At 43.8% G+C, this 22582-nt stretch overlaps 3 protein-coding genes across 6 annotated transcripts; 1 reads left to right on the forward strand and 2 right to left on the reverse strand.

The window, feature by feature from the left end:
* On the reverse strand, positions 1-7262 carry zc3h12ab (zinc finger CCCH-type containing 12Ab). The gene is made up of 6 exons (XM_035620530.2): positions 7121-7262; positions 5584-6154; positions 3450-3589; positions 3060-3294; positions 2789-2889; positions 1-2481 (listed from the first exon to the last, which is right to left on the reverse strand). The coding sequence occupies exons 2-6, from the start codon at positions 6081-6083 to the stop codon at positions 1496-1498; spliced, it is 1962 nt and encodes a 653-aa protein (XP_035476423.2). The 5' UTR covers positions 6084-6154; positions 7121-7262; the 3' UTR covers positions 1-1495.
* On the forward strand, positions 6887-22429 carry oscp1a (organic solute carrier partner 1a). Of its 4 annotated transcripts, XM_035620532.2 has the most exons (11): positions 16756-17723; positions 17910-17939; positions 18298-18452; positions 18836-19003; positions 19403-19483; positions 19590-19693; positions 20419-20547; positions 20629-20683; positions 21548-21693; positions 21778-21838; positions 21994-22429. In XM_035620532.2, exons 1-11 carry the CDS (start codon positions 17501-17503, stop codon positions 22111-22113), a joined length of 1272 nt encoding a protein of 423 aa, XP_035476425.2. In that variant the 5' UTR covers positions 16756-17500; the 3' UTR covers positions 22114-22429. The 4 variants fall into 4 exon arrangements, with proteins under 4 accessions (XP_047186110.1, XP_047186108.1, XP_035476425.2 ...); XM_047330154.1 differs by lacking the exons at positions 16756-17723; positions 17910-17939 and adding an exon at positions 6887-6963; XM_047330152.1 differs by lacking the exons at positions 16756-17723; positions 17910-17939 and adding an exon at positions 7271-7433.
* On the reverse strand, positions 12742-16730 carry LOC118292502 (fibrous sheath CABYR-binding protein-like). Its single transcript, XM_035621489.2, has 3 exons — positions 16323-16730; positions 13343-16112; positions 12742-12861 (listed from the first exon to the last, which is right to left on the reverse strand). Exons 1-3 carry the CDS (start codon positions 16355-16357, stop codon positions 12742-12744), a joined length of 2925 nt encoding a protein of 974 aa, XP_035477382.2. The 5' UTR covers positions 16358-16730.
* Positions 22430-22582: the final 153 nt, after the last annotated feature.

Raw genomic sequence — 22582 nt, forward strand, 5'->3', positions numbered from 1 at the left:
TGGTATTTTCACAGATTTTAATGTGTATGTGATACTTATGTTGTCACAGTCAACTCTGTACATCGTCTGTACATAACCGTGTGTACTTGTAGCGTAGTATGTTTATCTTGCAGTATTGTGTTTACTTGTTGAAGGACCTGAATGCTCCTCCCACCACTATTATAGTACATGAACACAAAGTTAACTTCATTCCGTGTATGGAATGATTGACACACCTATGCAAACAAACATTCTGGACATTGTCAGATGTACTCAACACTTAGTAGTTGTATCATACTCAAACATGCAAAACATTTCCCATCACCTCTCTTTCAGTTGTGAAGATATGCTGCTTTTTTTTCTTGTCATATACAAAAAAAATTAAAGAGATTATTAAAAATGAATTGTGGACAGTTGGACAAACATCACTTTGGGTTTTAAAAAAATGGTGACAGTTGTTTGTTATGATTGTGACCAAACCATTTAATCAAATAACCAACTAACCGACAGATTCATTTGTAAAGAAATAATGATTAATGTCGACTGCCTCTAAATTAGAGTGTAGGTGTGAAGAATAAGTATTTCCTTTTGGAAACAAGACGCGATTTAATGTCACTATAATTTACATATAGGTACATTCTTGTTAAATTGGCCTCCAAAGCTACAGGCAAAACTTTTACAAAACATCTCATTTCTCATGACTCGCATCACAGAAAAATGATAATCTGCACTGAAGTGACTACTGTGCAGCAAGAGCAAACTGTGGCAAGGCTCAGCGATATGGACAAACGATCGTAGCAACAAATGCAAGAACATTACATTTGACAAAACCAAACTGGGAAGACAAAGTATTATGAAGCCATTTCATTTCAGTTTCAAATCTCATCATCTGTGAGATGAAATATTACTCATAGCAACTATTGCTTTGATTGATTGGGCATCACAGTTACGACACAAATATTTCATCATTAAAACATCAACTCAACCGTTTGTCAATCATTGTCTATGATCTGTGAGCGAGTAAATGTTGACAGTGCCAATATGACACAAACACATTTTTATAATCATCCCATCAGTGCCACTTGATACACTAAACAGCCGGTGGTACACTTTTATAGAAAATCTATAATGTTGATAAATTCAACGATATCGTTATTAATTTAGTCACAGATAAAGGAGGCGTTGTACTAAATATTACAGTGAAAGGTGTTTCTAATTATTATTAATATACATGGCAGAACAGTATTTAAACTGATTTGACTGTACAGGTGTACCTAATAAAGTGGATACTGAGTGTTCCCAATGAGTGTACCCCCTTAACCACGTTGAGTGGCATTAAAAATCAACTTTTCTCTTTACATTAAAAAAAAAAAAGATACAATTTGTATCAACTGCATACTGCAAATACAATTAAGAGCAAGGTGGATACCACAATACAAAGAATACACAAACTCATGTTCATCACATTTTCTATCAGTCTTCCCACTGAGAGTCGTGGGTTGGGACTGGACCGGTCTCATCTCTGCGACCGGCTCTGACTCTGCAGCATGAGGATCTCGGCGACAAGCTTCTGCGGATCCATCATCTGGGGAAACATGTCCATGGCCGTGTCCACCAGGTGGGCACTGAAGATGGCGCGGAGCTTCTTCCGGACGACCTCTCTCTCCTCGCTTCTGGGAGGACCCTGATGCGTCCCCTGAGGAGGCTCCCACTGGGAGTGCTCCCCCGGCACGCTGCGGACCGCCGCAGGGTGGGCCCCGAACGGGTCAGACCAGTATATCTGCTGCTGGCGGTGGACTCTGCTCTGCTGGAAGTCCGTGGGCTGACTGTACGCAGCGGGCATGCTGACCGGGTACGCACCATAGCCGTGGTAATGAGGTGGGCCGTAGGGACCTAAATCAGAGCTGTGGCTGCCGACTGGCCCCATGCTGTGTTGCTGGCTGCGGTGCTGGAAAGCTGGTGCGTTCCCCCGAGCGGGGGAGGCATGCGTGCAGCAGCTGCACGGCGCACTTCTCGGGGGGCCGCACTGCTGTCGTCCACCGTGGACATGCTGGCTGCTCCTGTATGTCGGCCCATACTGGTAATCATGCAGACTCCAGGGCTGACTGTCAATGGAGCCCAAACCAGAGTCCAGCTGCTCCTGAGATCCACCGTGCCACACTGAGCTGTGGTCAGAAGAGGAGATGTGTTGGCTGCCCTTCTCCTTCCTGCATGTGGCCTTTTTACTGGAGCGGTGACTCGTCTTTGCCGGAGCAACGTGTTCATTTCTATGATCTTTCTTGACAGAAACGCTCTTATGTCCCAGAGTCAGTTTCCTGGCCATATCCTCCACCAGCAGTAGGCTCTGCCCCGGCACAGGGCTGGAGCATGCCGAACGTTGCTTCTGCGCAGACGACGTGTGCTTAGCGTTCTCCCGAAGCTCATCGGCGACCAAGCGATTGGACTGTTTGGCACGCTCGGGATGGTGGAATTTACATTTGATCCCAAATGTACATTTCTTTCCTGAAAGAGTAATGAAAGGTTTAGGCCCGGTGATCATATCAGAATATGGGTCAGTGTGAATGTCATTAGTTTTGCAGGTATTCTGGCCACTGGAGGAAAAGTCAGAGGATTCAAATTCATCCTGCGAGCAACATGAATGTCTGTGAAAAAATTCCCCAGCAATACATGCAATAATTGAGACATTTTGATCAAAACCACAAATGTCACTTTTAGATATATATATCCACAGAGCCACGTCAGCAGTATGGCTGAAAACATAAAACAGATGTCAGCACCTCCTTTTAATACGCTATAGAATTTCTCTCACCATAAGGGCACAGGTGTTTTTTCTGGGTCTTTGGAAACCTCCGCAGGAAGTTCTCCAGGGTTGGTCCGTGGCGGCCTAGAGGATCGTCAGGTGGCATGAACCTGCGGCAGAGTGAAACCCAAACATTACTCTAAAAGTAGAACAGCACAGCTTCTCACTACTTCTTCTTCTTCTAAACTGACTAACTAACAAAATTTATCATCCATCTGCGTTACGTTCCAGGATGAAAGCAGCGAGGAAAGCCCCGCGCCAGGGTCAGGCAGGAACTCACTTGTTATTAACGAAGGAGTACATGAGCAGCCTCTCGTCGATGAAGCGCTTCCACTCCGGCTTCTCGCCCTGAAGGTCCCGGTACATGTCGTTGGACACGACGATGCCGTCAGACTCGAAGGCCAGCTTGACGATGAAGCTGTCGTCGTTGCAGACCACTCGTTTGCCCGCGACGCGCCGCGACGGCGTGAACACCAGGATGTTCCTCCTCTCCAGGTCGTGCAGAATGTGCTGATCTGTAAAAACCAAATGTGAGGTTGCATGCGGTGACCGGGGTTCCCGGCGATTGTTCTGAACATCAAAATCAAGTCAGAGTCTTCCACATGTTGGCCACACAAGACTGTTATATACACTGACAGAACGTTCAAATGGTAAATCGTTTGAATCTTACCTGTGATGGGAACATCGGGCCGGGGCTGCTCCTTCCTCCACGAGGGAACAAACACGTTGACCTCAGTGTGGCCTCGGTCCAGGAAGAAGTTCACCGCCAACTGGATTCCCAGACACGAGAAGACTTCCTTGTTCCCGTGGCTGAATGAATAATTGGAAACCAGGAGACATGCATAAGGAAATAGAATAACATGCCCACATTAACATCTGAAATAAGAAAAGAAGAATGAGTATGAACATGAATGACAGCTTCACAGAGCCAGATCACAACAAAAGTATTTTTCTAATTTCAGGCTTTGGTGTTCAAACTACAACGCAGCTCGTATCACCTCAAACTGGTTGAGCTTCATGGTTTTATCATGGAATCTATGACGACTGAGACTGTGAATTTCCTGGAAGATGTTTCACCTCTTATCTTAAAAGGCCTTTTCAGTTCTAACTAACTGGTATATGAAAGATGCATTCATTACACGTATTATGATCATTGCAGAGGATTATTTTCTCAATTAAACAATTAAACATTTAACCCGTCAGAAAAAAATCATTAAACTGTCCGTCACAAGTTCTCATAGAGCAAAGTGACATGTTCAGATTGTTGGATTTGTTCGCGCAACAGTCCAAAAATTCAAAGATTGATTTCATTTACAATCTTTGTAAAGGAAATGCATTCGCACCTGAGAAGCTGAAAGTGAATTCAGGCACACAAAAAAAAGGCAAACAATTTATAGATTAATGCAACTGTAAAACAATACTATCTTATATATCTAATGATAGTATGATAAAAAAAATGTAATTAAAGTGCTTGTTTGTCTTGGAAAAAGCTTCATTATCAGCGACTTAGTGTATTCAAATCTGTATCGGTGGCAAAAAAAAAAAAAAAAAAAAAGAATGTAGCAGTTGATACACTGTCCCTGTATAGATATTCACTCAAACAAAGCTTCACTGTGAAAGTACGACAGTCGTCGGCGCTCGCGGGCCTCGGGGAACTGGGGACGTGTCAAGTTGAAAGCCAGGGGCAGAAGACAGCATATAGAGGAGCGCTGCAGGGTAAAGTGGTGTCACTTAAACAGTGATAAGTGGTCTGTTCCCTGTTGAAGTGAGTTCTGTCTCTATAAGCATGGCAAAAGACATACACACACACACACACACACACGCACCTATGCACTCGCTCTGATTTGCATACTCGAGCAGCTAGTTTTTACGACGTGCCTGAACGGGCGTTGCCGGACTGGGAGAGGCGAAGGCACAGAGGCGTGTGTGTTCTCGGCACACAACTGAGTTTACACATTATTTAAAATGGGGGGAATAGGAGGGGAAAGGTAAAGTGCACAACGTTCCCTCAACTACCGGGGATGTGTGAGTCCGACGGGTGCAGTTCCCGCTCCTCCATGACGACCCTGTCACTCAGAGGAGAAATCTCTCCGACACTCCAGTGTCTTTGAGAAATATGCTTTGTGCCAGAATCATAATAGACAATGGCTGGGTGAAGCTGTAATTGTGTGCGCAGACGTGCATTGTGCTCTGGGTGAAATGACAGTAAATGATGTTGCACAAATACTCGAGCGATGTGAAATGCAAATACAGAGAGGACAGCAAATAGGTTTCTGTGGACCTGTTCGCCACAGCCACAGCGTTTCGTCATCAAGGTTTAGATCCTGTGAGTGTATTTTGACTGCTACTATGGCAGACAAGGTTTTGTTTTCACTCGCGTCAATGTTTTCTATGTTTATTTGTTCGCGGGATCAGATTTGCACCCAACCTGGTGGAGGGCTGGGGGCACGGGCCATGGAAGAATCCCTTCAATTTTGGTCAATTTCTCAGGAAATCATTCGTGGATCCTGGTGTTCAAAATCTGACATATTGTTGGTGTCGAGATCTGTGAGTTTCTAGATAATCCAGAACATATTCCAGATCTGACAGGATGGTTTGGCCCGGGCAGAGCAATGAGTTGATAATAATAATATTATTAGTCTGTCGACTAAAATAATGGAACAACTACTGGAAGGATTGCCATGAAATTTGGTTTAGACTTCCGTGTACATTTCATACATATGCTAGTACGGTAATATACTAAGCTAAGGTGGTGAACACGGTAAACATTATATTATTAGAATCATCTACTGTACGTGTCTCACCTCATGGCCACGTTGCTTCCGTCTATAACAACGGGTCTCAGGGCGTCTTCGTCCTCGCTGCTCGGAGGAGTCGATGCAGAGAAGGGCAGCTGCAGCGTGGGGCCCGCGGCCTGGACGTCCCCCCAGGGCAGCACCACCGACACCGTGGTCACCGGCCCCTGCTTGGCCTCCTGACCGGCGCCGATCCTCACCAGCTCCCCCAGAACCTTATCCGTGTCCATGTTGGGGCCAAACTTGTGCTGAACGGTCCGAACCTGAGCCGTGGAGTAGCCCAGCTTGTGGAAGAAGTCCATCTGGCCCTCCGGCTGCTGGGGCTCCGGGGAAGGCTCAGGTTCACCGGAGGACATTGTGTCACAGGGAGGACGGGAGGAGTTTTGAACAGTGAGGAGTGGAGGCAAGATCCATGCAGGCTCGTCAGAGTCTGTGGCGTTCAGACGGGTCGTGGTGGGGATTTTACTCCACGAGTGACCGGATGGGGGAAAAGCGACGTCAGTATTCATCCCTCCTTCCTCGGGGAAGCTCGTTCATGTCTTCAACACTATAACTGCTCCTGTGTCCACAGTCTGCAGCCCTGAAAGACAAAGAGATGACACTTCAATCTATTATCAACAACAATTATCTTGTTCAAAATACTTTGATTAGTGAATGAATTGATCAGTCGATCCCTGCGGAGGAAGACGTTTAAGAGTAAAACTATGAAAGTATTATGTTATACTATTGGATTATTATTGATATAATAATAAATATTACATTGGAGACTGTGGTAGAGCTATTTTACTAATGATATACACTGTTGACTTGATCTGTTACGTAACAGTTCCTCACACTGTATGTCATTATGGTGATGTCATAACAGGTTTTTCCAAACTTTTTTGTCAAATGAAAACCTGAAGACGTTAGATTGATTCACGGGGCACCGATGTTCACGCTGGACACTATCATCTGAGATTTTATAGACAAACAAACAAAAGTTATCATCCTAACTTACTGAAAAATAAATATGGCGATTAGTTGCAGCCATTCGTTTTCTATATTCCATGAGCCTGTACAATTTTTAATACAGCAGCTACTGGTTGTTCTCATTTTATATTAATTTACAGATTAATTGAATTCATTCTATTGACCCACTGCTGTGTCAATACGGGGAAATCAAAAATATCTGCAGTCAAAACCCCCCCAAAAACATTAATTTTAAAATCAATGATATTACGCATATGCAAGCATTTCTTATCAGACGTGAAATCACCCCGCTGAAGGTTGGTATGAATACAGTGCCGCCTACTGTAGACGCCGAAATCCACGATCAGACAACCGATTTGATTCAGGTGAACAAAGTTCATGCAACGCGCCAGGAGAACTGGACGAACCATGGACGCGCAGGTAACTCGCTTTGGGTCTAAATGGATCCGACACCTGATGGGGAAACCACTGTGACATGTCAATTCGAAGGGGGGGCAGACATACAATTGCGGGTGACTCGCACACTGTTGCCTCCTCGACTTTAACTTAAAACAACGATAACAATCGAGCGACGTACCTGTGCGTCAGGGGCGCGTCTGGGTAACAAGTGGACCGCGTAAAGCGTCGTTTCGCGATGAGTGACACCGCAGATCTGCGAGCTGACGAGAAGCTTCCTTCTTTTCTTTCTTTTTTTTTTTTCCTTTTTTTCACAGTTGTGATCCGGTACAAGGAAGTTGGGTTGTTTTTTTTTTCTTCCTGTGGTTGACATCAGCAAACGACCCAGCAGGCGACGCAACGAGGGGGCTTGGCCGAGTCACATGCTGGGATTCCAGTAAGAAGAAGAAGAAGAAGAAGAAGAAGAAGAAGAAAAAAAGAATGTTTGGCGAAAGGTGAAATAATCCGACACCCTCCGTGCTCCTCGGATGTCGATGACGCAGAGACAGCTGATCGACTCTGCGCAAAGAAGCGCGCTCGAACGGGAAAAAGACACATCCACGTGTTGGTTATTGGCAAAATCCACTCACGATGAAAATGCTTCAAGAATTGTATAATGCCGTGATGCAATACACTTAAACCTGCCCTGTTATTATTTTTTAATGAAATTTGATGAGTAAGCAGTAGCATCGTTGTAAAAAAATAACCTAGAACCCCCCCCCCCCCAAAAAAAAGCCTTCTATTAAACCTCTATTAACATACCAACTTGTATTATATTATGATACACTATGGAGTATGGCCGATACATAGTGGCCAAATTTGATCAATTATTAAATGCATTTGATGCTCAGGCAGTCCCGGATCAATCCACAAGGGGGCCTCAGGGCAAAAAGAGACTGTGGGTCCCAGTGATGTGTCCCCCACTGTCTGCTGGTGTATCAGTTTGTAAAGTCTTGATGAGGCCTTCAATTCGATTTTTAAAGGAATAATTTGACACGAGGAAAAACAATTCCTTATTTTGTCAAGAGTTAGGTGAGATCATTGTCCTAGAGTAGACCAAACGAAATGTGCCAATCTTCTCCTCTAACATTAACAAACCAGCACTTCATATTTGTTCATGTTCATTCCACACAAACAACACCGTTTTACGGCATCATTTCATTTCTTGGTGTCTTCACGTTTCTATTTTGGACTCAATCTTTTTAAGTAGATTGATTTACAAAAAAAAAAGATTGTCATAGGTTGGATCTGTGGCAGATACCCAAGTTGGTAATCAAACTTTTCTATTTGTAGTTCTACTAAAGCATACTTTTCCTTGAGATGTATTAAAAAAGGTGGATCACTCAATTGAACACCCATTTATGCAGTATAGAAGAAGATGAGGAAATGAAAAAAATCACTTTGAGTCCTGTGTTTTATGTCAGGAAAGAGAATAATTAGATTTAAATTGTTGTTAAAAATGGGTATGTATTTTATTATATTGTTCATTCAAAATTCTGCTTCATATCATTGAAATAAGCTCTGACAATAATAATAGACAGTGAATAACAACAGAAAATAGACATGACAAAATTACACTTATAATGCTTTTAATTTAAGTTTTGTTTCACCATTCCATGGGTTTCCTTTCCAAAATCTTACTTATTATCAAGTAATAATACAAACAATTTTACTGATAAATGTCTTACTGCATTTACCCTCTATTACAATTACGATGTCTCCACTCAGGATACAGTGGCTTGGGCTCTACTGGTAAAAGCACATTGGGAAGAACAGGTGGATATGACTCAGGCACTCTTGAGTCTGGTGCTGGCGATTCTTCAGCTGTTGTGTCAGACTCAGGTCCAGGAGTTGCTTCATCTGTTGTATCCAAATCCGATCCAGCTGTCGTTATGTCTGCTGCAGGTTCTTCTTCAGCTGCTGTTTCCAACTCAGGCCCAGATGTTGCTTCATCTGTTGTTTCCAGATCTGACCCAAGTGTTGTTGTGTCTGCTGCAGGTTCTTCTTCAGCTGCTGTTTCCAACTCAGGCACAGGCATTGTTGAGTCTGGTGCAGGCGATTCTTCACCTGTTGTGTCAGACTCAGGTCCAGGAGTTGCTTCATCTGTTGTTTCCAAATCCGATCCAGGTGTCGTTATGTCTGCTGCAGGTTCTTCTTCAGCTGCTGTGTCTGACTCAGGCCCAGATGGTGCTTCATCTGTTGTTTCCAGATCTGACCCAAGTGTTGTTGTGTCTGCTGCAGGATTTTCTTCAGCTGCTGTTTCCAACTCAGGCACAGGCATTGTTGAGTCTGGTGCTGGCGATTCTTCAGCTGTTGTGTCAGACTCAGGTCCAGGAGTTGCTTCTTCTGTTGTTTCCAAATCCGATCCAGGTGTCGTTATGTCTGCTGCAGGTTCTTCTTCAGCTGCTGTTTCCATCTCAGGCACAGGCATTGTTGAGTCTGGTGCAGGCGATTCTTCACCTGTTGTGTCAGACTCAGGTCCAGGAGTTGCTTCATCTGTTGTTTCCAAATCCGATCCAGGTGTCGTTATGTCTGATGCAGGTTCTTCTTCAGCTGCTGTTTCCAACTCAGGCAAAGGCATTGTTGAGTCTGGTGCTGGCGATTCTTCAGCTGTTGTGTCAGACTCAGGTCCAGGAGTTGCTTCATCTGTTGTTTCCAAATCCGATCCAGGTGTCGTTATGTCTGCTGCAGGTTCTTCTTCAGCTGCTGTGTCTGACTCAGGCCCAGATGGTGCTTCATCTGTTGTTTCCAGATCTGACCCAAGTGTTGTTGTGTCTTCTGCAGGATTTTCTTCAGCTGCTGTTTCCAACTCAGGCACAGGCATTGTTGAGTCTGGTGCAGGCGATTCTTCACCTGTTGTGTCAGACTCAGGTCCAGGAGTTGCTTCATCTGTTGTTTCCAAATCCGATCCAGGTGTCGTTATGTCTGCTGCAGATTCTTCTTCAGCTGGTGTTTCCAACTCAGGCACAGGCATTGTTGAGTCTGGTGCTGGCGATTCTTCACCTGTTGTGTCAGACTCAGGTCCAGGAGTTGCTTCATCTGTTGTTTCCAAATCCGATCCAGGTGTCGTTATGTCTGCTGCAGGTTCTTCTTCAGCTGCTGTGTCTGACTCAGGCCCAGATGGTGCTTCATCTGTTGTTTCCAGATCTGACCCAAGTGTTGTTGTGTCTGCTGCAGGTTCTTCTTCAGCTGCTGTTTCCAACTCAGGCCCAGATGTTGCTTCATCTGTTGTTTCCAGATCTGACCCAAGTGTTGTTGTGTCTTCTGCAGGATTTTCTTCAGCTGCTGTTTCCAACTCAGGCACAGGCATTGTTGAGTCTGGTGCTGGCGATTCTTCAGCTGTTGTGTCAGACTCAGGTCCAGGAGTTGCTTCTTCTGTTGTTTCCAAATCCGATCCAGGTGTCGTTATGTCTGCTGCAGGTTCTTCTTCAGCTGCTGTTTCCATCTCAGGCACAGGCATTGTTGAGTCTGGTGCAGGCGATTCTTCACCTGTTGTGTCAGACTCAGGTCCAGGAGTTGCTTCATCTGTTGTTTCCAAATCCGATCCAGGTGTCGTTATGTCTGATGCAGGTTCTTCTTCAGCTGCTGTTTCCAACTCAGGCACAGGCATTGTTGAGTCTGGTGCTGGCGATTCTTCAGCTGTTGTGTCAGACTCAGGTCCAGGAGTTGCTTCATCTGTTGTTTCCAAATCCGATCCAGGTGTCGTTATGTCTGCTGCAGGTTCTTCTTCAGCTGCTGTGTCTGACTCAGGCCCAGATGGTGCTTCATCTGTTGTTTCCAGATCTGACCCAAGTGTTGTTGTGTCTTCTGCAGGATTTTCTTCAGCTGCTGTTTCCAACTCAGGCACAGGCATTGTTGAGTCTGGTGCAGGCGATTCTTCACCTGTTGTGTCAGACTCAGGTCCAGGAGTTGCTTCATCTGTTGTTTCCAAATCCGATCCAGGTGTCGTTATGTCTGCTGCAGATTCTTCTTCAGCTGGTGTTTCCAACTCAGGCACAGGCATTGTTGAGTCTGGTGCTGGCGATTCTTCACCTGTTGTGTCAGACTCAGGTCCAGGAGTTGCTTCATCTGTTGTTTCCAAATCCGATCCAGGTGTCGTTATGTCTGCTGCAGGTTCTTCTTCAGCTGCTGTGTCTGACTCAGGCCCAGATGGTGCTTCATCTGTTGTTTCCAGATCTGACCCAAGTGTTGTTGTGTCTGCTGCAGGTTCTTCTTCAGCTGCTGTTTCCAACTCAGGCCCAGATGTTGCTTCATCTGTTGTTTCCAGATCTGACCCAAGTGTTGTTGTGTCTTCTGCAGGATTTTCTTCAGCTGCTGTTTCCAACTCAGGCACAGGCATTGTTGAGTCTGGTGCTGGCGATTCTTCAGCTGTTGTGTCAGACTCAGGTCCAGGAGTTGCTTCTTCTGTTGTTTCCAAATCCGATCCAGGTGTCGTTATGTCTGCTGCAGGTTCTTCTTCAGCTGCTGTTTCCATCTCAGGCACAGGCATTGTTGAGTCTGGTGCAGGCGATTCTTCACCTGTTGTGTCAGACTCAGGTCCAGGAGTTGCTTCATCTGTTGTTTCCAAATCCGATCCAGGTGTCGTTATGTCTGATGCAGGTTCTTCTTCAGCTGCTGTTTCCAACTCAGGCACAGGCATTGTTGAGTCTGGTGCTGGCGATTCTTCAGCTGTTGTGTCAGACTCAGGTCCAGGAGTTGCTTCATCTGTTGTTTCCAAATCCGATCCAGGTGTCGTTATGTCTGCTGCAGGTTCTTCTTCAGCTGCTGTGTCTGACTCAGGCCCAGATGGTGCTTCATCTGTTGTTTCCAGATCTGACCCAAGTGTTGTTGTGTCTTCTGCAGGATTTTCTTCAGCTGCTGTTTCCAACTCAGGCACAGGCATTGTTGAGTCTGGTGCAGGCGATTCTTCACCTGTTGTGTCAGACTCAGGTCCAGGAGTTGCTTCATCTGTTGTTTCCAAATCCGATCCAGGTGTCGTTATGTCTGCTGCAGATTCTTCTTCAGCTGGTGTTTCCAACTCAGGCACAGGCATTGTTGAGTCTGGTGCTGGCGATTCTTCAGCTGTTGTGTCAGACTCAGGTCCAGGAGTTGCTTCTTCTGTTGTTTCCAAATCCGATCCAGGTGTCGTTATGTCTGCTGCAGGTTCTTCTTCAGCTGCTGTTTCCATCTCAGGCACAGGCATTGTGGAGTCTGGTGCAGGCGATTCTTCACCTGTTGTGTCAGACTCAGGTCCAGGAGTTGCTTCATCTGTTGTTTCCAAATCCGATCCAGGTGTCGTTATGTCTGCTTCAGGTTCTTCTTCAGCTGCTGTGTCTGACTCAGGCCCAGATGGTGCTTCATCTGTTGTTTCCAGATCTGACCCAAGTGTTGTTGTGTCTGCTGCAGGTTCTTCTTCAGCTGCTGTTTCCAACTCAGGCACAGGCATTGTTGAGTCTGGTGCAGGTGGTTCTTCACCTGTTGTGTCAGACTCAGGTCCAGGAGTTGCTTCATCTGTTGTTTCCAAATCCGATCCAGGTGTCGTTATGTCTGCTGCAGGTTCTTCTTCAGCTGCTGTTTCCGACTCAGGCCCAGATGGTGCTTCATCTGTTGTTTCCAGATCTGACCCAAGTGTTGTTGTGTCTGCTGCAGGTTCTTCTTCAGCTGCTGTTTCCATCTCAGGCACAGGCATTGTTGAGTCTGGTGCAGGCGATTCTTCACCTGTTTTGTCAGACTCAGGTCCAGGAGTTGCTTCATCTGTTGTTTCCAAATCCGATCCAGGTGTCGTTATGTCTGCTGCAGGTTCTTCTTCAGCTGCTGTTTCCAACTCAGGCACAGGCATTGTTGAGTCTGGTGCTGGCGATTCTTCAGCTGTTGTGTCAGACTCAGGTCCAGGAGTTGCTTCATCTGTTGTTACCAAATCCGATCCAGCTGTCGTTATGTCTGCTGCAGGTTCTTCTTCAGCTGCTGTGTCTGACTCAGGCCCAGATGGTGCTTCATCTGTTGTTTCCAGATCCGACCCAAGTGTTGTTGTGTCTGCTGCAGGTTCTTCTTCAGCTGCTGTTTCCAACTCAGGCACAGGCATTGTTGAGTCTGGTGCAGGTGGTTGTTCACCTGTTTTGTCAGACTCAGGTCCAGGAGTAGCTTCATCTGTTGTTTCCAAATCCGATCCAGGTGTCGTTATGTCTGCTGCAGGTTCTTCTTCAGCTGCTGTTTCCAACTCAGGCCCAGATGTTGCTTCATCTGTTGTTTCCAGATCTGACCCAAGTGTTGTTGTGTCTGCTTCAGGTTCTTCTTCAGCTGCTGTTTCCATCTCAGGCACAGGCATTGTTGAGTCTGGTGCAGGCGATTCTTCACCTGTTGTGTCAGACTCAGGTCCAGGACTTGCTTCATCTGTTGTTTCCAAATCCGATCCAGGTGTCGTTATGTCTGCTGCAGGTTCTTCTTCAGCTGCTGTGTCTGACTCAGACCCAGATGGTGCTTCATCTGTTGTTTCAAGATCTGACCCAAGTGTTGTTGTGTCTGCTGCAGGTTCTTCTTCAGCTGCTGTTTCCAACTCAGGCACAGGCATTGTTGAGTCTGGTGCAGGTGGTTCTTCACCTGTTGTGTCAGACTCAGGTCCAGGACTTGCTTCATCTGTTGTTTCCAAATCCGATCCAGGTGTCGTTATGTCTGCTGCAGGTTCTTCTTCAGCTGCTGTGTCTGACTCAGGCCCAGATGGTGCTTCATCTGTTGTTTCCAGATCTGACCCAAGTGTTGTTGTGTCTGCTGCAGGTTCTTCTTCAGCTGCTGTTTCCATCTCAGGCACAGGCATTGTTGAGTCTGGTGCAGGTGGTTCTTCACCTGTTGTGTCAGACTCAGGTCCAGGAGTTGCTTCAACTGTTGTTTCCAAATCCGATCCAGGTGTCGTTATGTCTGCTGCAGGTTCTTCTTCAGCTGCTGTTTCCATCTCAGGCACAGGCATTGTTGAGTCTGGTGCAGGCGATTCTTCAGCTGTTGTGTCAGACTCAGGTCCAGGAGTTGCTTCATCTGTTGTTTCCAAATCCGATCCAGGTGTCGTTATGTCTGCTGCAGGTTCTTCTTCAGCTGCTGTGTCTGACTCAGACCCAGATGGTGCTTCATCTGTTGTTTCCAGATCTGACCCAAGTGTTGTTGTGTCTGCTGCAGGTTCTTCTTCAGCTGCTGTTTCCAACTCAGGCACAGGCATTGTTGAGTCTGGTGCAGGTGGTTCTTCACCTGTTGTGTCAGACTCAGGTCCAGGAGTTGCTTCATCTGTTGTTTCCAAATCCAATCCAGGTGTCGTTATGTCTGCTGCAGGTTCTTCTTCAGCTGCTGTTTCCGACTCAAGCCCAGATGGTGCTTCATCTGTTGTTTCCAGATCTGACCCAAGTGTTGCTGTGTCTGCTGCAGGTTCTTCTTCAGCTGCTGTTTCCATCTCAGGCACAGGCATTGTTGAGTCTGGTGCAGGCGATTCTTCAGCTGTTGTGTCAGACTCAGGTCCAGGACTTGCTTCATCTGTTGTTTCGAAATCCGATCCAGGTGTCGTTATGTCTGCTGCAGGTTCTTCTTCAGCTGCTGTGTCTGACTCAGGCCCAGATGGTGCTTCATCTGTTGTTTCCAGATCTGACCCAAGTGTTGTTGTGTCTGCTGCAGGTTCTTCTTCAGCTGCTGTTTCCAACTCAGGCACAGGCATTGTTGAGTCTGGTGCAGGTGGTTCTTCACCTGTTGTGTCAGACTCAGGTCCAGGAGTTGCTTCATCTGTTGTTTCCAAATCCGATCCAGGTGTTGTTATGTCTGCTGCAGGTTCTTCTTCAGCTGCTGTTTCCATCTCAGGCACAGGCATTGTTGAGTCTGGTGCAGGCGATTCTTCAGCTGTTGTGTCAGACTCAGGTCCAGGAGTTGCTTCATCTGTTGTTTCCAAATCCGATCCAGGTGTCGTTATGTCTGCTGCAGGTTCTTCTTCAGCTGCTGTGTCTGACTCAGGCCCAGATGGTGCCACATCTGTTGTTTCCAGATCTGACCCAAGTGTTGTTGTGTCTGCTGCAGGTTCTTCTTCAGCTGCTGTTTCCATCTCAGGCACAGGCATTGTTGAGTCTGGTGCAGGTGGTTCTTCACCTGTTGTATCAGACTCAGGTCCAGGAGTTGCTTCATCTGTTGTTTCCAAATCCAATCCAGGTGTCGTCATGTCTGCTGCAGGTTCTTCTTCAGCTGCTGTTTCCGACTCAGGCCCAGATGTTGTTTCATCTGTTGTTTCCAAATCCGGCTTGGATTTTGGCTCAGCTGTCACTTGAATCTTCCCTTTTTCATCTTCTGCATTTGCGCCTTTTACACAATTGCATGGTTTGAGTTGAATGATGTTTTTAATAAGATCAGCACCCGGGAAGTTCATGCTTAGGACTCCTAAGCAGCCTTGGTTTGAGGAGCTTTGCTTATGTTGTACCACAAAGTTATTTAGCTGCTTGTTAAGTGTTTGAGCCAGCTTTTTAGGATTCTCAAACCGTGATGCTGCACTGTCAGTCAACACAATGTGGTGACCGCAGAGTTGTGACCTGATATTCCTTACTTTGCTTTCTACATTGATTAGCTTCTTGTTTTCAAAGAAAAAAGACTCACGGTTTTCTGTGCCAGGATAGAACATCTTACTCTTGATGAAAACAATCTTGCCCCTCACCTGCTTCATGTTTGGTACTGATGGCTTGGTCCATATTTTATCTCTGTACTTTTCAATTAATTCAGTCAACAATTCTCTGACTTTCCCCTCGAAACTTCCATGTATTGTTACTTTCACAAGCACACACTCACTACTGTGGCCATTTAAAAAGTGGAAAATAGTCCTGAGCACTTCATCAAAATCAATATGTTGCCAAAACATCCAATGACTATCCCGGATATAAATATATTTTTGGGTATAAAAAAAATTCCCAACATGCACATCAAAATACCGTAGTCCCATTTTTAGTTGTTTGTCCAATGTCCAAACTTGACATATAGCAAGAGGTCCTCCGTGTAATGATAAGCTTTCATGTGTTCCAGGTATGGAGAGAGCAGATACTGAAGTCTCATCAGGTATAGATTCCATCCAGTCAAGGTTATAAAACCTTGGATCTATGTCTGGGTCATCATTGAAACCTGGTCCTGAACCTGAACAAGAGTTTATTCTGATGGGGGAAAAACACATGATAGCGTGAATATTTCTTTCAAAATGTCAACATCTGAAAAAGTTGTTCATAACCAACAAGCAAATAAAAGTAGAAAATATTAAATAAATATTTGCTGGATGAGTTTGCAAACTAGATTCTAATATATGTATAAAAAGGAAATATGGTGAGAAATATGCTATATAAATGTCATTATTATATTAAACTTACATAGAGAAAAGCCAGATGTAATGATGGATCTCCATAATTGGTTTGTTGTCCAACTTGTATGGTCCAGCTGCCTTTCCAAGAAGTGTTTACATTTTTGTCTCGCCTATCAATTTGTAAAACAATCCACCAGAATTGAAAAGCTTTTCTAGGACTGTGACAGTTCAACACTCGCTTGCCTTGCAGTCAGCTGCTGTAACAGTGAGCGTAAAGATGAATTTCATTTGCATGTTTCTACTCTCTAATCTTTTATTTTCAATGTGAGGGCGAGAGAGAGCGAGAAAGAGAAAGACAGAGACAAAGACACAGGCATCGTAAAAAGGTAGTGAGTAGGTGATAATTGTAACAGTCTCGTTTGTAAAGGTGTGGCTATCCTTTGCATGTACTGCACGTCAGGGGTTTTTTTGGGCAACAAATTACAGTATAGGCAGCATCTGTGTAACAGCTACACTGTATGACCTGATATTTGTCGTTACACTTGTCCATATACTTTCTGTGTGGAGCTGCTTTTCATAAAACAGTTTGCCTCCATCTTCGTGGAAAGAATTTTGTGAATATTCTTTCCAGATCCGACATGTCAAAAGCTTGTGAATAAGTCGAGCTCCTTAAAGAAATGTTCTTTTTCAAGTAACCCAACTGACCTGCACCAAGCCCCGATCCCAATCTAATCTGACACCTTTGAGATGAATTGAAAAGAGCTGGACCTCATCTCTTGTTGCTGAACAAGAAGAAATACCTGCCGTCATGTTTCAATATCTTGTAAGAATGTTTGGAGAATGGTATAGCAGCAAATGAATGAAGATTTGTAGATCAATCACATGTAGGTGTAATGTTAGGGTTTACACATAATTCCTTCAGCCAGCCACATACATTTTACCATATCTTTTAAAAAACTTTTGTGGTGTGTGACTCCGACTCTAATATTTGCATCATGCTGTGAATGTGAGTTTTCTTTTTTCCGCTCATTGCATACACACTGTACCATTCACTCTCTGTGGTTGGTCGTGCTGGGCTGTGACGTCATCCTTATCCTGGCCAATAATCTTGCCTCTGGCCTCTGCTGATCCTCTTCCTGGCCACCTGTTGCATCTTAGTGAGAAAGGTTATCTGGAGATCAGATAAGACTTTAAACATGTGCAGCTCTGTTACATGTGGCAATTCAAAACAGGAACAATCAGCTAATGCTAAATGGCAAATTTGCTTTCGATCTGCAAGGGGCTCAACTGCTTCTGATGCTTACTTCCTGCACCAGCTTATGTCTTGGAGCTAAGCCCTCCCTTGTTTCAGGCAAGATGTCCGTGAGAACTCTCCCCCTGGTTTTCATTAATCTCGGTGGAGAGATGATTTACATACTGGACCAACGCCTGCGAGCTTCCAACACGTCTGATGACAATTCAGAGAAAGGTAGAGGTAGATAGAGACCTGGCAGGCTCGGTAAATGTGTTAGTGCTTCGCTCCCACTCATCCCTCCCCCTGACAAGCTGTAGCGGTCAGATGTTATCTTGTAAGCTGAGCGTGTGCATTTCCAATGCGCATACAGCCCAACTGTCAAATCATTCTTTTCTTTGCCTCTTCTTTCTTTTGTTGCAGGAGTGTGGTCAGAAAATGACAGAAAAAGAGGTATCCATAACCGTCCTTAAGCATATTATGGTTTATTGCGATTCCTTTCCCCCTATAGATTCTATTTTTTTGTTGAAATTTCAAGTATTACTATGCCATTGCGAACTAATTCATAACCCTAACCCTAACCCTATCTCCATTTTTAGGTCTTCATTTGTATAATAAAAACGTAATATTTTGACAGCTAGACTGAAAACTTTAAGCCGTTTTTCTCAAATTCTCCACAGCACGAGCGCACCTGCTACAAAGACAAAACATTACATTTTTATTAACATTAAAATAAGGTCTTCTGCGCTATATATACACGCACAATGCCAAGATTAACCACCTTCCTTTTCTTTCCCTTTCCAATCCATAGTTATGAATGACATCGTCGGGACCATGTTTAGTAAAGCCTTTATCGACGAACTCCTCAAACCTCAGCAGCTGTATTCCCACAGGACCCTGAAAACAGTGCTCACTCGCCTAGCACATGCCTCCATCATGAGGTTGAACCCCGCCAGCATGGAAAGGGTATGTGCCGGATGCTAGAAAGGGCTGTTAGAGGTCTTTTGGGGAGAAATCAATGACAAGTCTGAAGTTACAAGTCTTTAAATTCTCTCAATATTGTGTATTAAAGTGGTGCGAACAATGACATTGTTTGTTTTCTTCTGTTTTGGGTTTGTGTCTTTTTATTTTATTTTCCATGGTCAAATCCTGATAAGTTTTGCTTCTAAGTCTAAATTCAAGTTAAGTTTTTAGCAAGTCAACTCAAGTTCTAATCTTTGTGACTTGAACAGTCGGAACTCCTTCTGCTTTTAGAGAAAGGGAAGTAGTGATATCGCGGGAGGTGAGATGGTCCATAAAAGGTCCATGTTTTTATCGCTTTCATGACCATTATTTTTTTCCTCCTGTAGCTTTACGAGCTGATGGTGATGGCGTTCAAATATCAAGTCTTCCTTTGTCCACGGCCAAAAGACTTGCTGCTCATCTCGTACAATCACATAGACACCATCAGGGAATTCGTCAAAGACACTCCCGTGGTTGTGAACCAAGTGGACGAGACACACAGGAAGATTATTGAGGTATTAAATAAACCTTACATTACCACATTCCCTCACCCAATTCTTCCAGTTTACAGAGTCTTCAAATACTGTTATAGATATAATTCAAAGTAGTCTACAGCGTCTGTACAACAAGTTCTTTTTCCATAACATGTCCTTTTGACATGTCATAGTTGGAAAAACTATGTTACAGTTACATTGAAAATGTACAACAGCTCCATTCCGTTCCCACTAGGTCATGGCTATGTGACAGTTCGCCTGCTTGGATAATAACAGCCCCCTGAAACTGAAGCAGTTCAATAAAATTCAGCCGTCATTCATTGCGTCATTTACAACTGTGCTTTTCCTACTGTGACGTGTCAAAATGCCCCATGCGTCCAATCCATCCTGTGCAACCTGTTTTTGTTCTCCTTGATGTAGGTGTACTCGTCGCTATCGGAAGGTGAATTCCAGCTTCTCAGACAAACACTGCTCATATTTTTTCAAGACATGCATGTTCGAGTGAGTCCTCTGTCATTAGCTCATCAGCTCATAAAAAAAATGAAATGAAAGCACAAGTTTTGTTTTTGGTTTTCAATCGGCACTTCTGTTATATTTTCTTCCTCAGGTGTCACTTTTCCTCAAGAATCAAGTTCAGAGGCCCACTGGACGTTTTGCCCTGTCAACCTCAGGTCCAGTGCCTCATGGGATAGAGGTTCCAGGGTTAATTAGGTGGGGCAGACAAAAACATGGAAGGGACATTGAATTAGTTTGAATGATAAGTGGCAATCTGTAGAAACACCAGTGTCAGACTCTCATACATGTGTATGTTGATGCTTATTGTGTTATGGGGTGTAATTACATATTCCTCAACTGATTTAGTCAAATATTTTGAATTTCATAAGGGTTGACAATGTTGGATTGCGTACTGATATTTTCAATGCAACCAAACACAAATGTTACATTCATGTGCTTCTTTGCTCAGAAATCATGGGGGTTTTTTTGTTGTTTTTTTAAACTTACCTACATATGAGTCAGCAACCAGTCAACAGTTTGATTTGTAGCTAGCATATGTATTTCCCCAGGGTGACTGAAGTGTATATAAGAACAAGGACTTTTTTATCGGTTTCACAACAAATCTACTATAATTTTACTTTGTGCTTTTGAAGCCTTTTTCGTTTGGCATCATTTGAACAGTTTAATTCAAAGACTAACTGACGAAAAGTAAAAGAGGCTTTAAAGATATTTTTTAAAAAAGGAACTACGTCATGTAAAAAGTGACATGGCAAAGATGGAGATGAACCGGAGGGGAATTGTGTAACAGTGAAAGCTCCGGTGACAAGCGAACATGACATCATTTAAAATGTTCCTGTATTTAGTCTCAGATGTCCTCTGACTGCTCATGAGAAACATCTTAACATTCCAGAGTGTCATCATTGCTCTTCCTGTTTCCACAGGACGTGTAACAGTAAGGGCAGAGAAGTGAGACGGAGCGAATTCCCCACTGGAGGAAGTTACAGCAGCCCTGTGAGGGAGGGATGTTTCGAACTGCATGGCGACAGAGTCACCAGACTGGGCAGGAACATGTATGCTCTCTGTGGTGGAATGCATCATTTGACATATGCAACGTGTTTTCAAACCATGTCTTGTGTTCCCTGAATTCAAAGGTACACTCTGAGCCATCCAGAGGAGACACGCACCTCCAAGGCTCCCTCTGTCAAGGTAGCGGTGTGCAGACAATTAATAGAAAAATCTATAAATGCTGGACGTTTGTTTTAAGAAAACGTGGTGGCATGTTTCAGGTGGTGACTGACATTATTGGTGTTTATAGTGTTAAAATGTAATTTGCCGTGACAAGTGTGAATATGTGCGCTGTTTGAAAGGGCCAGCACACAACTCAAAACCTTTACATTAACATGTAAACACATTGCCCATGGAATGCAACTCTAATATATCCAGCTATTCTTTTACTCCATTACATTAATTAATTTAAATTCATTTTACCCTGGGCATCCACTACGTCTTCACATTTGTGTATAAAAAACCTTATAGTCATTACCCTTGATCATATTTATATTTAATGTACATATATCCATAACGACTGGACAACAACCTTAATATGCTAAGATATCAGAGCGTTTATTGAACTGTAAAGTATACTTCTGTAATGTATAGTCATATTTCTCAGAACTGCCATCATCAGTCATTCGATTCTGCTGATTAAACTTAGCTTCTTCTGCTTTTATAGTGTATTTATGGTGTTTGTGTATTTTTTTAAACTTTTTTATCGTATGTGCTCCATGCGGACGGGAACTTAGTGTTTTACTGCATGCTGTACTGTTCTACAACTATATATGTGACATACTGAATTGAGATTTTATATAGAAACTATCTTATCAGTTTATATAAAATTATGAATTGTTAAACTAACAAACTAATTATAAGGTATTTCGTGACTTAAGCATTAACTCCACCACTGCCATTCTCTCAGCCATCTTACATTTTCCTATTAATTGTGCATTAAAAACAGTATATGCTAGGTTTGAGATTTCTGACGTACCTGTACACGTCTCCCTCATGCTGCAGACAAGTGATGCTCCCAACCTGTTGGCCAAGGAGGAGCTCAACCTGCTGGCTCGTCTGATGGGCAGCATGAAGGCTGAGAACAAGACCAAAGTTGAAGCTGGATTTCAGATCAATCTATTTACAACAGACCAAGAGGAGGAGGAAGCGTGAGTTTTTGTCCTTGCTCATTTTTTACGTGGAGTTGAATTGATATTGTTCCCACAAACGTGGCTCATATTTTTGGTCAACAGGGGTGATCCAAGTGGAGCTGAGGACTCCATGTCTGGAGTGATAAATATTCAAGCCATGCAGGTACAGTGACACAACACTGCCGACTGCTTTTAGTCATCTACTAAATCACTAATTTTCTGTAACTAATTTGGCGCTATACAAATAAAATTTAATTGAATTTAATTAATCTGTATATGATCAATGTTTTTTATATGTCTGGGTTTTGTTTGGTTCAGGATGAACAGGCTGCTACTGAGCTGGCTCGAATCGCTGGACAGTTCACAGAACAAGAGGAGCCTGAAAACCCCTACTGTAACAAAGGAGACGACCTGCTGGCCATGATGGACGACCTCTGACACCGATCATCTCTTCATTTTAAAATTAATAAATCATAGTCACTGGTGTCAGTGATGAAGTTCAATGTGATTCATCATTATAACTTCATTGCCTAAATGATTGATGCCAACTCAGTTGTCACTGTGAGTTTAATCTGTGCAGTTGTTGGTGTATTCAACGCGTTTAACACGGACATAAACTCGAGGATATTCAACAACCTGTGTCCTATAAGAATATTTTACTTCATTTGATTCTATTTATTTGATTGTACAACATTCATGTATGATTCTAATGATGTAAATTTGTAAATTTGCTGAAAAAAATAAAAGCTTGGTAACCAGCCATTTTGAGGCCCTGGTCTTGAAGTTAGAGTGATAACAAATGGATTCAATCTTATCCAGTGAAGCGTCTGGGAATATTTTTAACATCTACAACATTTAGTCAGTAAAAAAAAATTGTTAAAGATATATAAATATCTTCAGAAGTGAA

The sequence above is a fragment of the Scophthalmus maximus genome, chromosome 22 (assembly GCF_022379125.1).
Source record: "Scophthalmus maximus strain ysfricsl-2021 chromosome 22, ASM2237912v1, whole genome shotgun sequence".
NCBI classification, from domain to species: Eukaryota; Metazoa; Chordata; class Actinopteri; order Pleuronectiformes; family Scophthalmidae; genus Scophthalmus; species Scophthalmus maximus.

Coding starts and splice junctions, on each gene's coding strand:
- oscp1a (XM_035620532.2), top strand. CDS start 17,501: ATGCTAAATGGCAAATTTGCTTTCGATCTGCAAGGGGCTCAACTGCTT. Junction 19,004..19,402: donor CACACAGGAAGATTATTGAG/GTATTAAATAAA, acceptor TCCTTGATGTAG/GTGTACTCGTCGCTATCGGA. Junction 20,548..20,628: donor ACCAGACTGGGCAGGAACAT/GTATGCTCTCTG, acceptor CTGAATTCAAAG/GTACACTCTGAGCCATCCAG.
- LOC118292502 (XM_035621489.2), bottom strand. CDS start 16,357: ATGGAGATCCATCATTACATCTGGCTTTTCTCTAT. Junction 16,113..16,322: donor TACATCTGGCTTTTCTCTAT/GTAAGTTTAATA, acceptor TTCCCCCATCAG/AATAAACTCTTGTTCAGGTT. Junction 12,862..13,342: donor ATTTGGAAACAACAGATGAA/GCAAGTCCTGGA, acceptor TGGTAACAACAG/ATGAAGCAACTCCTGGACCT.
- zc3h12ab (XM_035620530.2), bottom strand. CDS start 6,083: ATGAATACTGACGTCGCTTTTCCCCCATCCGGTCACTCGTGGAGTAAA. Junction 3,590..5,583: donor GGAAGCAACGTGGCCATGAG/GTGAGACACGTA, acceptor TTATTCATTCAG/CCACGGGAACAAGGAAGTCT. Junction 2,482..2,788: donor AAAACACCTGTGCCCTTATG/GTGAGAGAAATT, acceptor TTACTCTTTCAG/GAAAGAAATGTACATTTGGG.